Genomic DNA, 18,564 nt, shown 5'->3' with positions numbered 1-18,564 from the left:
GTATGATTCAAAATTATTAGAGTACATTATTAATAAAAGCATATATCTCTGTTCTTTGGAGGTACCATCTGAATTCAAATATATAGGCATTTTAGAAAAATTTAGGAGTAGAACTCTATGGATCAATTTCCTTAGATTACGTGCAAATATTGGAAAACATTTTGATGTGTTTCAACAACAGTGTTATAGAAGCTATTTTGAGGAACGAATGAAAAAGCATTAACTTCACAAACTAATTTGATGCCATACTGCTGCCATTAAAAGCATTTTGGAAAATAATTTATTAGCTTCCCTGCCAATCATTCAGAGAACCTCTTATAGGCTAACTATTCATCAGAATTTGGGTCGATGTGAACAGCTGATGAAAAACAAACAACTGGCAATTCACAGTGCACATTAATCTTGGAGTAACGTTTCTTTTAGAAGTTATTTGAAAATCATTATTGCTTATGAATACATGTGTTCCAAGAATTTCTCATAGAGACTTAGACAGTAAGTTGTACATCAGCGTACGTAAAACTACAGTCTACTCTTAGGAATTTAAAATTTAGTAAGCAACAGAAGAGATAAAAGAAACGGAATATAATTAACAGGTTTATTTTTTATATATGCATAAGCACTTCGAATCGTGTATGTCCTTGAGTAAGATTCAAAATAAGAGTAAGATTCAAGTAACCATACCTGCATTTCAAACTATTGCTATTCTTTCTCATACTTAATTGCACGGGCAACAGGCAAGAACAAAAGGTCTTTGTAGCTGTTTTACATGATCAATGATGTCTTTGGGGTGGCACAAGAAAGAGTTAAATAGCAAGGAGAACAAGATTCTGATTATCAGGAAAAAGGAAAAAAGGTCTGAGGGTCAGAAAAAGGAAAAGTGCTATCTTAAAATCCAGATTTGAGTGGTGAATACAGAGAAAAAAAGTTGCAAGACTTTTGCTGCCCACACCCCCTTCTTTTCTAGGAACAGCAGGACTTCTGTTTTAGTCAGGCTAAGCCGGAACAGTTTCATGGTGCTCCTTGAAGGAAAGAAGTAGGCTGAAAATGCTATAATGGGAATCAAAATACTAAGAATTAAGTGCCACCATAAACAAGCCTCATTTGAGGCAATGACCATAGGACAGCTGTAACATGCATTTATTTTTTTGTCACTGGAACATTACAAAAAACAGTTCTTTATAGTATACTAATCTCGCCTTTATTGTGTAGAGTCATAAATGTGGAGTCATCAAACACCCTGCACAGGTCACCAAATGCATTGCCTTGACAGGTTTGGGCAAATTGTGTTTTCACAAGAGCACCTGGGATCCCATAAGCCAGCTAACTTTTTATCTGCCTCTTCCTATGCTTCAAAGAAATTCCTTAATTTCTGAAAAGTCTGCTCTCTGCTACAGTGTCCCACCAGGAACCCTGACAGGACAACCTTTGATAATAACCTACAGAGGGACAGAGTTTAAAATTGATGAAACAATATGACAACTTCCCAGGCTGCAGATAGTTCAATTTCTAAGTAATTTATGATCTTGGCTATCCTCACATTTTTCTGGTTTAATCAGTAAATATCTGTTCTGAATAATTCATTTTTATCAGGTGGTAGATACTGAAAAATGGAGAAGATAACGCATTATTTCTATATTTTTGTAACTTTTAGGAAAATATGTGACTTACTGCACACGTCCCTTAATGGGATGTAGAGAATTTCCTTAGCTTGCCAAAAAATTAACATTCATGTTTTCAACTATTCGATTGCAAATTCTCTTGTGGTGATAAAATCATAATGAAGCAATTACAAATGACAATTATACAAGGCAATACTGAATTCAGACCTCTTGGTATCTAATAATAGCTATTTCTTTCTTAATTCGACTGATACTTTCACTAAGCCACTGATGGATTCAATGGCTGTGTAGATTAAATAGTGTTAAGAAAAATAATTTGAGTATTGTAACTTCACTTGAGTTGTTTTTTTTTTAATCAGATACAGCAGAAAAATTGCTAGTAATGGTGGTTTTCTTTCATTTATACTATCTTATATTTTACCACCTGATTTCAGACAAAGTTTTTAAGTACTGCCTTTTCTATAAAGAAACTCAGCTGTGCCTGACTGGAAATCTATGTTAAGACTTCCTAACCACCTTCCACTGATGAGATGATTGGTAGTTTGGCATGACTCAGGACAAAAGGACACAATTTCATGAACACAGCAGCCTCAGAGAGCAAAGACTTGGGAAGAATCTTAAATGTAGCCCCAAAACAAATCCCTTTCTCAACAGCACAAGAAGTAACTCCCAGTCAAAAGGAATACACTTTTCACCAGTTTGCATTTTGGAAAACCACACTACCAAGTCCAGTTGACTGGTTTCCTGAATAAAGAATGTCGGGTTTTAATGAATTATTAGAGATACTTGTGTCACTAGGTAGAGCAAGAATGCTAGAGAGCCACTGAAGGCCTCTTCTGAGGAAATGTAACAATCAAGATTTGCTGTCATTTTCACGTCACAATAAAGACCTTCTCCTCACGATACATTTCACCCCAAGATATTGTTGACTTGATTACATTTATATCTACCACTTTGTGTAATGTTTATCATGTAAACATCACATCAGTTTACTGACCCTGGGAAAATTAAAACATTAATAACTTATTTCAGTGTTGAAATAAATGTCTCGTGATTTTAGAGATATTACTTATTAATTGCAACTTGCTGGATGTTACTCCCCATCAAATATCTTCAAATCTACTTTAAAGCAGCAGGTGGTGTGCCTGCACAGAAATCAATGATATTACACTGCTGCAAAACCAGATTAATTGAATAGTGAATCAATAAAACCCAATGACAGACACAGTTTATCTCCCTGTCTTCATTAGATCACCATTCAAAAATGCTGTGGAATTTTTGGAAGAAAGCAAAAAGTTTAGATAGAATATTAGACTAAGCTATCATTTATTTAGTTTTTATTTATTTATTGCTGGAAGGAAATAACATTTGCAGGATTGGAATATGTTTGATTTAGGCTACATTTATGATCACTACATAAACTGGTGATTTTTCAACTTTTTTTTTAATTTGCAATACTCGCAGTTTTCCAGCAAAGATGCAGATGTTTTGCCTTTCTGTCTTCCACTTTTGCCTCTCTTAAATTAATTCACAGACCCTGTGAAGCTGAATACCATTCATTCTGGCTTTTACAATTTAATGTGCAGCCCTACAAAAGGACCAAAAGATAACTTACGTTTTGGTAATGAAGATGATAAATCATAGGTATCTTTTGCTCTGACGTTAGAAGAAGATTATGTAATGTAAGGATATGCTTTTGCAAATTGGAGACACTTTCCTTAGTTGAATACAGCTCCCTAGAGTCAACTAATTTCAAGTATCTGATATATTTTAATGAGTTACACATGAGTTGGTTTAAGAGACATAATAAGGATATAGCAAAATGAGCATCTTAATACATGTATGACAGGTGATAAATCTACATTCATTTTCATGATTGAAATAAAAACAAAAATATAGATTCGGAAATCATGCTGCAGGAAGGGACTAGTTATATCCAAGTTTGGTTTTTGGTATATCACAAACCACGAATTTTCCTTAATTAATTCCTGTACTAATTAAAACACAGTATGAGCTTGTAAACTATGCTCATTATAATATAATTAGTCACAAGTCTTAATTTCATACTTTGCAATACTAATGCCTAAAGTCAGACTAAACCATATGCAGGATACTGATGAATTCTTGGAAGAGCGTCCCTTTGTGGGTTAAACAGAAGTTAGCTGGGAAATCCTTTGCAAAGAAAATGCTGTAACATCTGAATAGAAGTCCATAAAACTTTATACATGCTATAAAACAAGTCTGAAGTATGGAAAGTCAATTTATAATGACCTAACGGTTCTTTCTGGCCTTGAATTAAAGTGTAAGTACTACAGCACAAGACCAATCAATCAACTGAGGTTATAAATACTGCTCCTGAGAGTGCTGCACAGGAAAAAAGACTGAGCAAAGAAATGCTCTATCACAGGGAATATACAGTGTTGGTTTTGGAAACAATTGCTATAAAACAAATATCAACTTTCTACTATGTAAACAACCAACAGCAAAATTCTGTTTTAGGAAGTCTAATAAAATTTTTTTTACTGGAACTTACTTTCAGTTTTCTCAGCCTTTCTAGAATATGCACAGGTAGAAAGGCAGCTGATTTATATGACAAGTATAAATTAGCTCATAATATATAAATTCTGATAAAAATAATTATTCCAGCAATTGATTATAATATTTTAAAATTAGTTTTAAAGAGACATTTTATGAGTAGTAATGCTCTGTTTGCATGCTGAATAGAGCAATATTATCACAGTAATATATTTAATCAGTCCCAATTCTGCAATCCATTTTTTCCCACTTCAACGTCCAATCGTCACACTTACTTTACATGTAATTTTAGTTGCATAAACTTATAGCTTCTATTACTTTTTTTTAGCACGTATGAATTTCATTCCTGTCATTATCACACATTTTTAAACTCAAAAAGAAAAACTAAAAGGAATGATGAATTGATACGAATGCTTAGCACCATGCTACTGACAGCATTTAAAATTAGAAACAAGCACAACTTTGAAAATGGACTGAAATCCTCAATCTTCTTTGTTCAATTTCATTTCCATGAATTGACCTCTGTAATCTGGCAATTCCAAAAATTTTTGCTTGTACATGTTTATTTTTTATATTAATGAGCAAATACACGAGTACATTAGATACCACTTACTTTGGCAAAACCAGAATCTGCACAACAAAAATGCAGAAGAATATGAGAAAGGCACAAGTCACATAATACTTAAATGCAGGCAAAGTAGTTGCTCGATACTAGAAGATAAAAAAAAACAAATGTTAGAAATACAATTTCCAAAGCAGATAAAGTATCACCCAACGGAAATTCCAATTTATAAGATGCAGATATACATAGGCAGCATTTAGCAACAGTAAATTTCCTGTTGTTCAATTACTTTCACAGCCACTCACACAGGCATAGTACTGAATCCTTTTACTTCTTGAAGAACAGCTTAAATAGCCACGTCAAATGGTGTTGTCTTATTCCTTTGCAGAACAGGACTATCCCAAATTCATCATAAAAAGTTTAATTAAAAAAAAAGTGAAAGCATTAAAAAAAATATTTTTAGGGATGGTCAACCATTCTTATCCAACTCCAGGTTTCTCAGTCATTAATTTCCTAAACTGATTTTCAATATAATAAATACCGAATGGGCCAAACAGTTATAAAAAAACATAACAGTCATTTTGACAGGAAAATTCTGAACATACATAGCAGTAAAGTGTAAACTGTGCTACAAATGTGTATGAATGCTCTATTTCCAACAGCATAGCTAGCAATCATCCTGATATTTACTGGGGCTACATTATTACTCCAATTAAAATATTTTATATCTGTGTTAAAAGGCTTCCTATGTCCACTGATGCTATTAAACACCTGATATTCTTAGGAGAGAGTCAATTTGATCTGTTTGGTCATGAAAAAAATCTATTTATGTATCTCTAATTAGCCTGTCTAGAGACATAAGAATTAAGCAATGAAATATTTATCAGAATTGTTCTGCTATTTGAGATAGATATGTCTAGATTGAAACCAATTAAGTACTCAATGGGAAATGACCTAAGTATTGGACCTATTAAACTTACCCTGTCAAAGTTTTTCCAAAGGGTGAGTTTAAGATTTAATTATTAAAAGAAAATGTACCAAAGATTATTTTCACCAAGTGCTCAAAATGCAAGCCTCATAAAATGGAAAGTGCATGAGCTGTGCTTTTTAACTGCAAGCACACAGCTGTGTCTTTGTGCTTCGTGCCAAGTTCTGTCCTTGAAACTGGTGCACCAACCTTTACATGAACATGTAGAAACTAAGTTTAGTAACCCAACAGCTTTTTTTCACTTTTGAATTGTATGAAAAATGAAAAACAATCCTTATCACATACCTAACTGAATTTCAAGGCACAAATATGACTTTGCTCTATGGGTATATTTGCAGTAAGTTTTGTTCTTCCACCTGTTGAGTATGTTTGTTGTATCTTAATGGTCTTGTCCAACAGTTTTGGATCTTGAGCTGCTGTTAAAATCTCAAAAAATTCCAGCCCAGTTATAAATACATTTAAGTGTTTCACACTTCTCCAGACATTTCCCAATGAAGTCAAGCAACTCAATCCTTAGGTTAAGTAATCATTTTGCTTTGTTAGCTTACTGTACTTTCAGGTCCTACAGGTCCTGAAAAGCCTCTATTTAAATCAAAGGCAGGCTTCTTACTTAATTCTATAAAGTCAAGACTGGACTGATGAGTCATTAAAAGGCCGTGAAGAAAGATATTAAAAAGATGAATCTGAAGATTAGTTCTTACGATCTGAAGATTAGTTAGAACGATTAGTTCTTTTTGATTCCATAGCATTCTGTAGTCTAAAAGAGATTAGATTCCTAAAGGGAGAATCGACGGAGCTGAATAACTTAGCTCCCTGATTTTCTCCCAAGTCCTGATTCCCTCATTGTCCAAAGTGCACATACAATGGTTTACTCTCAAGTTCTCTTTCAGAATGTATCAGTTAGTACCATCCACATTAAAATATGAATGTGCTCCTACACACAACTTCGATCCACTCAGTGTATCCTTTTAAATGCTATGGATGAGACCACACCAGGCCTAGATGCTTCCCTCTTAGGCTATCTCTAAAGAGCCTCAATAAGCCTTGAAACTTTTCTCACCTGAATGCATTGCCAAAGGCATATAATACATGCCTTTGCCAACTGGCTGTAAGAATGCTATTCTGCTGAGCTGTGGAAGAATGTGAAATATATTTCAAATGCTTTGAATTGAAAGACATCTACAAAAATAATTAAATATTTATTTGACCACCACATGGGACCCAGAGTATACTTGCACCTATGCTATACAGTGTGAACACAGTATCTTCTAGCCCATTCTCACCAGATTCACTCATTTATACAGCCAGCTGTGGGCAAACCTACCTCATCCTTCCCTGAAGGACAGCATAACTGTTCATCTATCAGCTGCCCTTTGCTCATGAGAAAGCAAAAAGAGACAACTCTCCAGTCTTCCTGATGAAGCTATGTCAGAAACACACTCAACTTTAGAAGGCCATAAAACTAACAAAAAGGCCTGACTTTCTAGGCTAGTGGTCATCACAGTCACCTAAAAGGGAGGAATCTTTAATTCTGATAATTACTCCAAGGACTACAAACAGTATCATCATGTGTACATAAATCTCAAACATTTTATCACAGGTATTAGTCAGAAGAAATATTTTTGGGTTGCATCCAAGACAGCTAGGCATTTTTTATTAAAAAACATTTATAATATTGTTTCTCCAGAATGACTATGAGCATCAAGTGCATATGGACAAAACCAATGAGCAATTGATATCATTACAAGACTATCATTACTACAGGTGGAACCTTTGAGACATGGTAAAAGAAAAAAAAAATTAAAACCAGTGGATTTTGATAAATGCCCTTTGAGGATGTATGTGATGGAACTTAGAAATTCTTTGCTCCAGTTACACCAAATTTGGATTATCAAATCTCCTCCCACTTCTGCGAGACGATGAAAATTTCAAGGAGTTTGAGTGAACTGCAGAGTGTTACAAACAGGAAAGCAGTCTCAGGTATTATAAAATTTCTTCCATAAATGACCTAAACCTTTATTGTAAGGTTTGAGAACTTCTCCCTGCAGGAGAAGTGGTGTGCCCCTGGCTCTATGTCACAAAAGCAAGGGATACAAGCCTCACTTAGGATGAGGCAAAGAAAGAATCAACCATGAATTTGCAGTGAAAATAACTTACTTCTTTTTCGAGAGTCTTATTATAGAAAAGAAGTGATATTCTTTGAATGTCTTCAGATTTAAGCCACTGCCTAGAAGAGAAAAGAAACATTGTAACTGACACGAAAATAAAGTAGTCATGTCTTTTTATATTACTGAAATGCAATAAAATAAGAAAATCACCTTGAATAAAGCAGGTTCCTGTGTATTGCAATGTATGTGGTGAATTGCACTTACAGTAAAAGTGGAAACTACACATCCCCCTCCCTTTTGACTTCTGTTGCTAACATACATATGAAACAAAAGCTCAGATGAACCATTATTTCTGTGGATCATTTCTAAGGACAATCAAGGGAGAGATTTATATGAAGTAATTCTGACACTGACATTGCACTCATGTCCAAAACGCTGTGGCATATCCAGTGCACAGAAGAGAACCTGAGGTAAAAACAGTCCTTCACAAGGTACCTTTAACAAGTGCACTATGCAAGAGTGGCAGGGAAATTACACTTGCCAAACTCCTATTCTAAATGAAAATGTAAAAAACATTATTAAAAAGGGTGGAGTGATTTTGTCTTTGAGCTGTATTAGTCTCTTGACCACGACCCTGTGCTCTAGAGCTAGATTTTGATCTTTTTACTGATTATAAAAACATCTTCCATGCTTAAAGATGAGAAATACAAAATGGAATAAGTACTTGCATTGAAATAACAAAATTGTTTTAAAATAAGTGAATCTTGACAAAAGCTTGACATAATTTTTACAAAATGAAATGTTCTAATATGAAAGTCTACATTTATTTTAATGGCCACTTGAAAAGAAACAGAATATTTAAATTTTAAGAAGGTTAGGTTGCTTGCACCTCAAGGGGACTAGAAAAATTAGAAAAAAATATTTAAGCAGACTACTCCTGTGAACATGTAATATTTGAGCTTGAACACTAAGAGCAGGGCTTGAGATTGTTTTGCAACCTTTCTAGCTATAACTTTAAATTAGACTCTAAGCTAGTAGTGTATGTAGCTAATGCCTTCTAAAGAAAAGGGGATTTCTGAACTGACAGGCTGCAATGCAAATAAGTAGCAGCAAAGAATCTATCCTAAATTAAAGTACTGAGAGAGCAGGAGTGGACAGAGTGGAGTGTAAGCTATTAGGTTTGATTTGTGAAATCTAAAATATCTGTTTCCTTGCCTAGGAGACTGTCCCTGTTCCTGTGCAATCAGTTTCATTATAAAAAAGGGCTGAAAACACATTCAATTCTAGGGATGCTAGATTATTTTTTTCCCCAGTTTGCTCTGCAATGGCTCACATCTAAGTTTGATCACAGTTAGGATTCTGAGTAGAAACAGATATATTAGGCTGTTGTACATATTGCATGATTTTCTTTGGCACTAGCTGTAATCTACTGGAGAAAACATTCAGTTTGTAGAATACTTCTTGGTAAACTGTGAAAATTAAGTGCAAGTTTTCTTCCATTTAGTTACAATAGTTGAACAAAAAGTAACCCTCTTCTCCAAATTGCTAAATAATTTCCCTTTTTTTCTCATGGTATCTGACAGGCGGATTGATTTAATTACCATTACCACATTGCTAAAAGGTTCTGTCTACAGGTCTATTCCCGAAGGCCTCATTTGGTCTGTACACGCTTGATCGCGTGTGAAGTCAGTAGTGTCATTTAGAGCAAATGCTGCCTCATACTCCACATTACAAGCTCATGTTTTCAGGAGCTTTTAGTTCTACTTTAAAGCTCAGAAAAAACTATAGTGCTTTTAGGTAGCAGGTGCTGAGAGGCCTGGGATGTGGGAAACAGTGCAACACAGACAAATGGAAGTGGAGAATAAGTGCAGGAGAGGGAGCACCAAGTCGTGTACCTTTGGCACAGAGATAAGGGCTGCAAAATTCTGCCTGAAGCCTGACTCCTTGATGAGCCTAAAAGTTACCGAAGTATCTGCAAGTATGTGGGGATATGCCTCCTGGCAAGCTTGGTCCCAAATTTCTGTTTAAATTCTTTTGCAATTCAAGGAGCAACACAGAGAGGCAGCAGAATTCTGCCTGTATCCAGAGAGGCGTGTGGTTTGACAGGGCTTGATTGACAATGTACAGCAAGGAATTATGCACAAGAACATAGCAGCCACCATGACTTAAAGAAAAAAGAGAGGAAAGAATGTGTGTCTCTAACATAGTAACCTACTTATCAAAGAGCAAATAACAAGTTCAGCTCCCTCTGTAGGTGTATATTTAGCTAGCAGATTGCTATCCATCCTATCCATCATGTGATGTCCTGCAGAAGTCCCCTAATCACCAAGGTTCAGGGTGGCATACCTAGGGCTATTCATGCCTATCCTGTGCAGGATGGGCACTTCGCAGCCAGGAATACTTTGTTCAAGGTACGGGGAAAAGAACTGTGGAGAAAGTATGATTAGCCCTAATGGCAAAGGTACTCAGCTGAGATACAGAAGCTTTTTGTTCCTCACTCGCCCCTTTAAATATGAATTTACCTATCTTTCCATGTAGTGCTCCAACAGAATAATAATGAATAAACAGGTCATAACTTTCATGTTACTCACGTATCTTTGCAAGGAGCACTGCCAACTAAATCTGTGACTCTGAATCATGTTATAAGGTCGGTGGGTTGCTTTTTAGGTGGTTTAGATGGTTTCATTCACATTCCAGAAGAGGGAATTGAACCCAGATGTCCCGAGTTACTGGTAGTGTGTGCATGTGGTGCTTGGCAGTTTTGTGGGAAGATGGCTAAGTTAACTTGTGAACCAACAGGAGAGCAGGGAGGGAGGGAGCCCAGAAAAAAAAGCTCCATTGCTTTAACACCCTGAGGTACCATTGCAATAGGCACTGCGCTATTTTACACTGTGTAAAAACAGTGATTCATTTGGACTACAGCTTTGTCTTGGACTAAGAAGAGGAAGACTCTACATTCACATATTTTCCAGTTACTGGCTGTTAGACACCTGGGTATGTAATGTCCAAAGACTCACATATTATGACCATTTGCTTGCAACCAGTTACTTCTTTTCACACTATGACACATGGCAAAGAACCATGATGTGGATGAAAACCTCAGAATTTGCTGACAGCTCCAGGTGGAAAAAACAATGACTGTACAATGTTTACTTTTAAATTATTTTCATGTAATGTTCTCATTAAAAAGGTAATAATGGTAATTTTGATACCATATTTTATATGTAATAATTTTTTTTCATTTTCTTCATACAGTCACAGACCTATTTTCTACAGAATCCAAACTTTACATTACACTTAAAAATGTTTACAAATACCAGTTTTCTTATATGTTTTCTTAAAAGTTTGCTTCTTCTTTCACAAAAGCAAAAGATTTAGCTTCACAACCACTCCATTAGATTAGTTGATAGTGTTATTTTCATTTTACAACCAAAAAATTGAGGCACAAAAAATGCACAATTATAAAGAAAACAAAACTGTGATTACTTTTGTGTCCTAAATGTTGGAAATATTCAAACAACGTTACTGAGTGCTTAGTGTTCACACAGTTAAAATACTATTGAAGTAACTTGTCCTTTGGGGAATCAGCACTTTTGACAACTTATTCTCAGGTACCCAACTGAATCATATCATGTAAGTGATTCATTCAGCAAATCAATACAGGGGTAGATAAAAAAAATCTAGTTTTGGAAGATGTCATTCAGCCTTTCTGGTATATGAGATATTTCCTTATCTTTCTGCAATTCGCCATGTAATTTACAAAATGCAGTGAAACTTTTTCAGCAACCTTTTTTATCACACAAACCTCTTTTATCCCCAGGTTTCCCTGAATTAGATAATAAGACAGGGATTCTCTGAGAAAAAGCAACATACAGTATGATCATACCAATACATTATTTTAATGCATTTATGTGGATGCTTTACTTTTCACATCAAACCATCATTTCAGAATCCACTTATCAGAGCAAGTGTACCTGAAGACACATAAAACCTGACAAAATTTGTATAGCTGTTTTAAGCAAGTCTAGTATAATCAAAAGGCTTTGCCTATCACATGATCTGCTCTCTTTCACTTTATTCTTTCTATGACCTGTAACTATCAACACTATTTTCTATATATAATAACTAAACAATATTTTCCTAAAGCCAAGTACCTTTTAATAGTACTACCAGATACAAAAACCCAAATGTGACGTATGAAAATTAAATAATTATATGTAATACTCAGGTAATTAAGATTCTGAGTACCAGAGGTAGGGGGAAAACATGTAATTCATCACAATTACAGTCCATGTTTGTGAAGGGCAATTCCCGTATTTCATCAGACAAATATAAGAAACTTGAACACTTATTTTGGATTGGTATTGATTTTTTATATTGATTTTGATTCTCAGCCTGGAGAAGAGAAGGCTTCTGGAAGACCTTATTGTGGCCTTTCAGTACTTAAACGGTGCTTATAAGAAAGATAAGGACAAACTTTTTATCAGGGCCTGATGCAAGAGGACAAGCGGTAATAGCTTTAAACTAAGAGGGTAGATTTAGACTACATATTAGGAAGAGATTTTTTATGAGGGTGGTGAAAGACTGGAACAGGTCTCTCAGAGAGGTGGTAGTTGCCCCATCCCTGGCAACATTCAAGGTCAAGCTGGACGAGACTCTGAGCAACCTGATCTAGTTGAAGATGTTCCTACTTATTGAAGGGGGGGTTGGACTAGATGATCTTTAAAGGTCTCTTCTAACCCAAACTATTCTATGATTCTACAATTTTTCTCTTGGTCTTATCTATTCACCAGCAAATGGAAAACATACCGCCTCCAGCTCTTCCCAGGACACAGAAATAATACATGCCGTGTTGCCTCCCTCAGAAATTTCAGTATGCTAGCAAGCTTAGCCTTCTCTAAGAAATCAATCAACCAGTTGAAAAAAGATATATTAAACTATGGTTTTAGGGAAATTTTCTAATTCTGAGGAGAAGTTTCTGTGACAATTGTGAGCATCAATTTTCACATCATTCTGATTCCCAAGCCAGTTATTTCTTACATTTTACTTCTCTGCTCTCAGATGAGATAATTCTGTAGAGTTACGGCTTTGAGTTCACAGATACAATCAGTTATAGAGCAAAAATCTCTTTGCCATGAAGATCAAGACAAGCAATAACCTCTGTCACACCATGATTCACAGGTACTGTCTTATCCCATGTGGTAGAAAATGTTACTATACAGCCTATCTTCACGATGTGCAGAGCTTCCTATGCCAATATTAATGACATCTTTACTGTTTTCAGAGTTCTGTGTGCATGTGGGGGTGAGAAATAGTAAACACTACCCTATGTTGTAGATTTATGTCAAAGTTGAAGAAAGGAGACAACAGAGGATAAAAACATACTTTTGAGCATTGATTCCATCAATGGCCTGGATCATCCTCTCATTCAGTTCTTCCTCAAACCTTCTTTTCTGTGATTTTGTTCTGAAATGAAAAATGTGGAAAGATACTTTGGAAAATCATTACATCGTTAATAAACATTAACTTTAAACAATAAGGTGATAGCTGGCCTAAACTTGAGGGGATACTAACATTACTTTAATATTTATACTGCAAATGTAAAATGGATTTTATTCAACATCAAGTTTTTGGGTTATTTGCCCAAAACTGATAACCTGTTTCGGGGTTCAAATTCATGCAGTAGTGTACTTACAGTAACTTTAAACAGCCCAAGTGATTTCATGCTTATTTGATTCTATAGAATTCAGGTAAGAAAGTGTTTACTACTTATTTTTCACATATGAAGCAATCTTCCTTGGAGAAATAACTAAACAGATGAGGAGACATTATCTAATCACAATCCTCTTGTCAGATCCCTAACAACACAGGACTATCACGTAACTAGATAAGAGCTAAGACTGCCACAAACAGAAGCCCACAGTCAGGCTTCAAAACCCACACTTTCACGTCCTAATAAAATACTGATTTTCAAAGCACTTATTATTATTTCAGCTCTCTCCTGTGGGAATGACTAACTAGCTTATCTAGAATCCAGGTTATATGCCTCACTATGTTGAGGATGTTAGACTGCAGTAAGGGTTTCTAGAAACTCCTTCCATAATATGGTATCAAGACACCTGGTAACATTTGTACTTTTTGGATCAATTTTGGAGTGGAATTTAGAAACACAAAAGCAAGAAGATCTCAGAATCTTAAAACATTTCATGATGTGCAGATACCACAGTCCAATGAATACTTTTTTTACCATAAGGCTGATAGAAGCCCTTTTGACATACTGTCCTAGTGTAAATGCTCAGTTCTAAAATCAGAGACTGTTTTTATTAATATAATGCATATTCAAATTGTTCATCTTCTGGAATTTAGTAATTGCATAGCTCTCCAGTGACCTGTGATTTCTTGGGGTGACATTTACCAAGCAGAGAGATGGGGAAGAAACAGGCAGAATGACTTGTTTGCATAACCAAAGACCATAAAAATACAAATTTTTAAAGCGTTCTTTCAAACTATTTCATGGTATTTATGAAGTTACTCAAAATTTTGCAAGAAAGACATTATTTGAAGTGTTATCAGGTTATTAAAATAAAAATTAATCATTCAGGGTTCTGACAGTGCTAAACTTGTTTTTTAAACAGATGTCACTCTTCTTGATTTAGAAATTCTGGGGGTTTTAAAGAAGTGATCGGTTCAATCCTGTTTCCATTTCTCACCATCTTGCCCTAGTGATTGAAGTACCAAGCAGGAGAATGAAAACTTAAAGCTATTGTGATTTTATAAACATTTTGTGTAGCAGGAGCACTTCAGGAAGACCACAAAATATCTTTTGAATATTTACTATTACAAATATACTACAGACTTTGAAATAATAAAACACAATGCAAATACAAAGCAATTAACAAAATAATTAAAGAAAATAATAAATAATAAAAAATAATTAACAAAAATATCTCTTTTAGTACATATTATTAGCTGTTGTAACACAAATTATTAACAGCCTTTCCATCTTCCCTTTTTCACCCCTCTGTGCCTCCTCTCAGTTTTCCTGCATGTAATCTTCTCCCCACTGGTAAAGTAATTAGGTTGTTAGGAGGAACAAATAGTAGCCCATCAACATGCTTATACTAATTCAGAATAATGCTGTTTGTTAACAGGAACTGTATTCACAATTCATAAATAACATGTCTGCCGAATCCATTTCCATCATCCTTCTCTATGTAAGAGGTGTGAGCTGAAAAAATAGTCTGAGTGAGAAATGGCCCTCAATATTTGAAAGCATGCCTTATATATATACGTGCATATACATGTATATATGAATGTGTATGTATTTATATGGACTTTATATGAGTAAGTGATTTTTAAAAATTACTTTACCTCTCTCTGCAACGCTGAAAATGATATTGCCCCATGGGAACATCCTAAAAACCAAAAGAAAATACCTATGAACTATAATAGACTTTGACAACATTAAGTCGCTTTAAAAATAGTGTTGAAAACAGGGCTGAGTAAGGAGAAGAATTTCCAATACAAATACTTTTAGCATTAGATTAAAACTGTCTAAAAAAAAATCTAGCCGAGTGAAGATGGATTGACCTGGAGACAAACTGATCTATCATTATCACACTAAATAATTAATATAATAGTCTGAATCCAAAAATGTTTTGCTTTAGTAGAAAGTCACTGCTTCACAGTCACCACTGTTTTAATGTAGTCCAAAGTCCTGCCAGCTTCAGCAAAAAACAATTTGAAGTGTTTTGAAAGAAACAGACCTGAGTGGCCAAATACAGGCAATAGTCATTATTTTTTGAACACATTTTTATTGATAAGCAACAGCAGCCATCACAACCACATTTATTCTGTGATTAATAGTGATGGCTGGGCACTTTCTGTAATAAAGATGTCACAATCCACATTCTGAAGCACTGTATTTATTGAACAAGATGTGTTAGCTGGCTCATTCCTGCGTTCTCATATGTAACATGAATAAAACTGAATGCCAATGTTGAAAACTATTAGAATGAACCTTTATGTTTGCACAATGCAATGTACAATCTTTGGACTGACAGTGTCTTATGGACAGCAGTAAAATAGTGTTAGCAATGTTAAAAAGAAACCTTTTTTGTGTTCAGTGTAAGAGATGTTACATTGCACCATAGCACTGTCCAACTCAGGCTGTCAGCCACTGCTGATGAATGCTTAGTGCACCTTCAAAAAGTAGATGTTACAGTGAGTACAGATTTAGTTCCCAGAGAACACTTTGAATAAAGTCCACTCCAGGTACCACAGGGAGTTTCTAACTTCACAGCCTTCGTTCCACGTTTGGCCAAAATATCTTTCCAGAAGGTGAACAGAACATTCTAAATGCTGTGACTGGGGCATATGCTTAGAGGGTCAAATGGTGTATTTTAGTAAGTACGTTGGACTCCTTATAATTCAGAGATGCACTTTATAGCAAGACATATCTCCTTAGAGCCTAATTCAAAGCTCACATGCCCGCAGCAACTTCACTGGGCTCACTGCCCTGTACAAACGCATGTATCTTCTTCTATCAGAAATAACCAGGTATTTACCAGTGAACACCTTTTTCCTTTCAAATATTGCTAAATTGTACGAAATGACATAAGTAGGCCCCTACTGTTGTGCTAATCTTGCCGTTTTCAGTGGTCATGCTGTCCCTGTGGTGCAAGTGTGCAAATGGCTTGGCTGCTCCCCAAGATTCCAGGTACCGGGTCATGCGGACAGAAGCTCTCATTTTGGCTCCATCAAGAGTATGTCGAGGCCTAATGTGGTGCTGAGGGCTTCGCTTCTCTCCCTGGTTGACAGAGAATAAAACGTGATATCAGCCTTGGTGTTCATTACCTTTTGAAGCACTAATGCATCATCTGGTGCCACATGCTTAGGAACTTAAAAATGGAGAGATGCTAAGAACCTGAAATTCTTAATGATATTGCTGGGAAATATCAGAGACTTATTTCTGAAGAGCGGGAAAGATTTGCAATGCAAACATTATGTATTTGTAATAGCTCTGATCAATATCTTACGGTAGAGAATTATTCAATAAAGAGGTTAGTGGTCCTGCTCAAAAATAACTATGACTGGCCACAAAATAAAAGTACTACTAACCTTAGGATTGATTACAAAGTAAGTCTTAACATTATGCTCTTTCAGATATGGGTCCCTCACATCTCCATCCCCATCTTCCACTTTGTAAGCTCCATTCAAATGTGCCAAGGTGACTGAGGTGATGTGAACACGGCTGAAATTATATTTTAAAAGAATGACAGAATCACAAATACCGATCAAAAGCATAATTTGAACCTGATCAACCTTTTACTAGCTTTTGGACATCCTTTTTATATGCTGCTCACTTCATTTATGGTCCCTCTAATCTCATCTTCAGAGGTTCTAATGGGCATAAATCTAAAGGTTTCCATCCACAAAAAATGTTTTTTAAATCACAGGAAATACTAAGTGCCTTTTTTTTTTTAAATTTTTTTTTTAAGGACAGCACTAAGAATTAGTTCAGGCTCCTCCATGAAAGCTGATGGCTGAAAACATGGTATCTATGCATTTCTTCATGGTACAAATATCCATGTGTTCAATGGTTAACAGAGAAGCCTCTTACCCTGGGACTCCTCCAGCTTCCATGTGATTTGCCAGAGTAACATCATGTGACCACACATCGTACTGCCACTTCTGTAGCCCAATAACACCACAAAGCACATTCCCAGAGTGCACTCCTACACGCATATTAATATCAACTCCAGTTGCATCTCTCACTTTCCTGTAGTTGAGAAGAAAGTCTGTGTTAATAGACATAATAAGGACTTTGTTTTCTTTTCTATATTATGTTTACTATTATCTATATTTGTAACTATTTGTAGTAAATATTAATTCTGAAGTCCATGTTTGAAGTCCCTTTTATACTCACCTGAAATTATTTGGGAGGGCTGAATTAAGCTGTGGAAATGTTCAGTCTCATGGTAGAACCTAGAGACAGCTTTTGGTGTGGCTTTTAATGCAGCAACAGTCCAACAAAGATATTTTGGAGATCTGGAACTACTGTCATAAACTATTCTAACTGAAGACCCTAATATCTACATTGGACCTTCTTATATCTGTGTTCTGTCAGGTCCTGTAGCTCTTGCATGCCTGCTTGCAAATGGTTCTGCTTGGAGAGGAAGGCTGAAAACCACAGCATCTCATGATATTCTGCAGGCTGGTGCCTCATACACTTTTGGGGGATATGGGCTAAGTGCCATTCGGGTTGTGGAGAACACAGGCTCAACAGTCTTTCACATGCCTGGTGAATGCTGTACCCACTGGATTGTTATACAAAGAATGAGAGGCCACTCTCACTGTCCAGACCACATCTAAATGTCTGACCTTTCCAGTGACTTCAGACAGAGTTGAAGTATTTGTTTACCCCAACCCAAATCTCAGAAGACCCCTACACATAAGATAGGCATTCATCTTCTGAATCACAGGTGTGTGACTAAATTCAAACAACCAGAACAGTTTTATATATATATATATATATATATATTTATCATATGAGTACCTAACTACATATGTAAAGAGTTATAAAATTAATTCAGATGTCTACAGGTTTAGGCAGTTCTAAGAAATTGGAAAGATCATAACTTAACTGGATTTATGTGTTTACGCCCCAACTCATGTGGATCAAATCCTAGCCAGTAATAAGGTTTTGTAAGCCAGTAATAAGTACGTTCAGTTATCTTGGTGGAATTCAGG

At 35.6% G+C, this 18,564-nt stretch overlaps 1 protein-coding gene across 1 annotated transcript in view; it reads right to left on the bottom strand.

Annotated features, from left to right (window-relative positions):
* The window catches only part of ADCY2 (adenylate cyclase 2 (brain)), a 198,162-nt gene that overhangs the window by 55,034 nt on the left and 124,564 nt on the right, over nt 1–18,564 (bottom strand). The window contains exons 7-13 of the mRNA XM_014941045.1: nt 17,435–17,593; nt 16,933–17,065; nt 16,445–16,621; nt 15,184–15,227; nt 13,198–13,278; nt 7,862–7,931; nt 4,768–4,865 (exon numbers count right to left, since the gene is read on the bottom strand). Coding sequence (XP_014796531.1) covers nt 4,768–4,865; nt 7,862–7,931; nt 13,198–13,278; nt 15,184–15,227; nt 16,445–16,621; nt 16,933–17,065; nt 17,435–17,593 — 762 coding nt within the window. The remainder of the gene's footprint in view (nt 1–4,767; nt 4,866–7,861; nt 7,932–13,197; nt 13,279–15,183; nt 15,228–16,444; nt 16,622–16,932; nt 17,066–17,434; nt 17,594–18,564) is intronic.

The sequence above is a fragment of the Calidris pugnax genome, unplaced genomic scaffold, assembly GCF_001431845.1.
Source record: "Calidris pugnax isolate Ruff unplaced genomic scaffold, ASM143184v1 scaffold8, whole genome shotgun sequence".
Taxonomy (NCBI): Eukaryota; Metazoa; Chordata; class Aves; order Charadriiformes; family Scolopacidae; genus Calidris; species Calidris pugnax.
The sequence above is the reverse complement of the archived record's forward strand: the minus strand, read 5'-3'. Positions and strand labels throughout refer to the sequence as shown.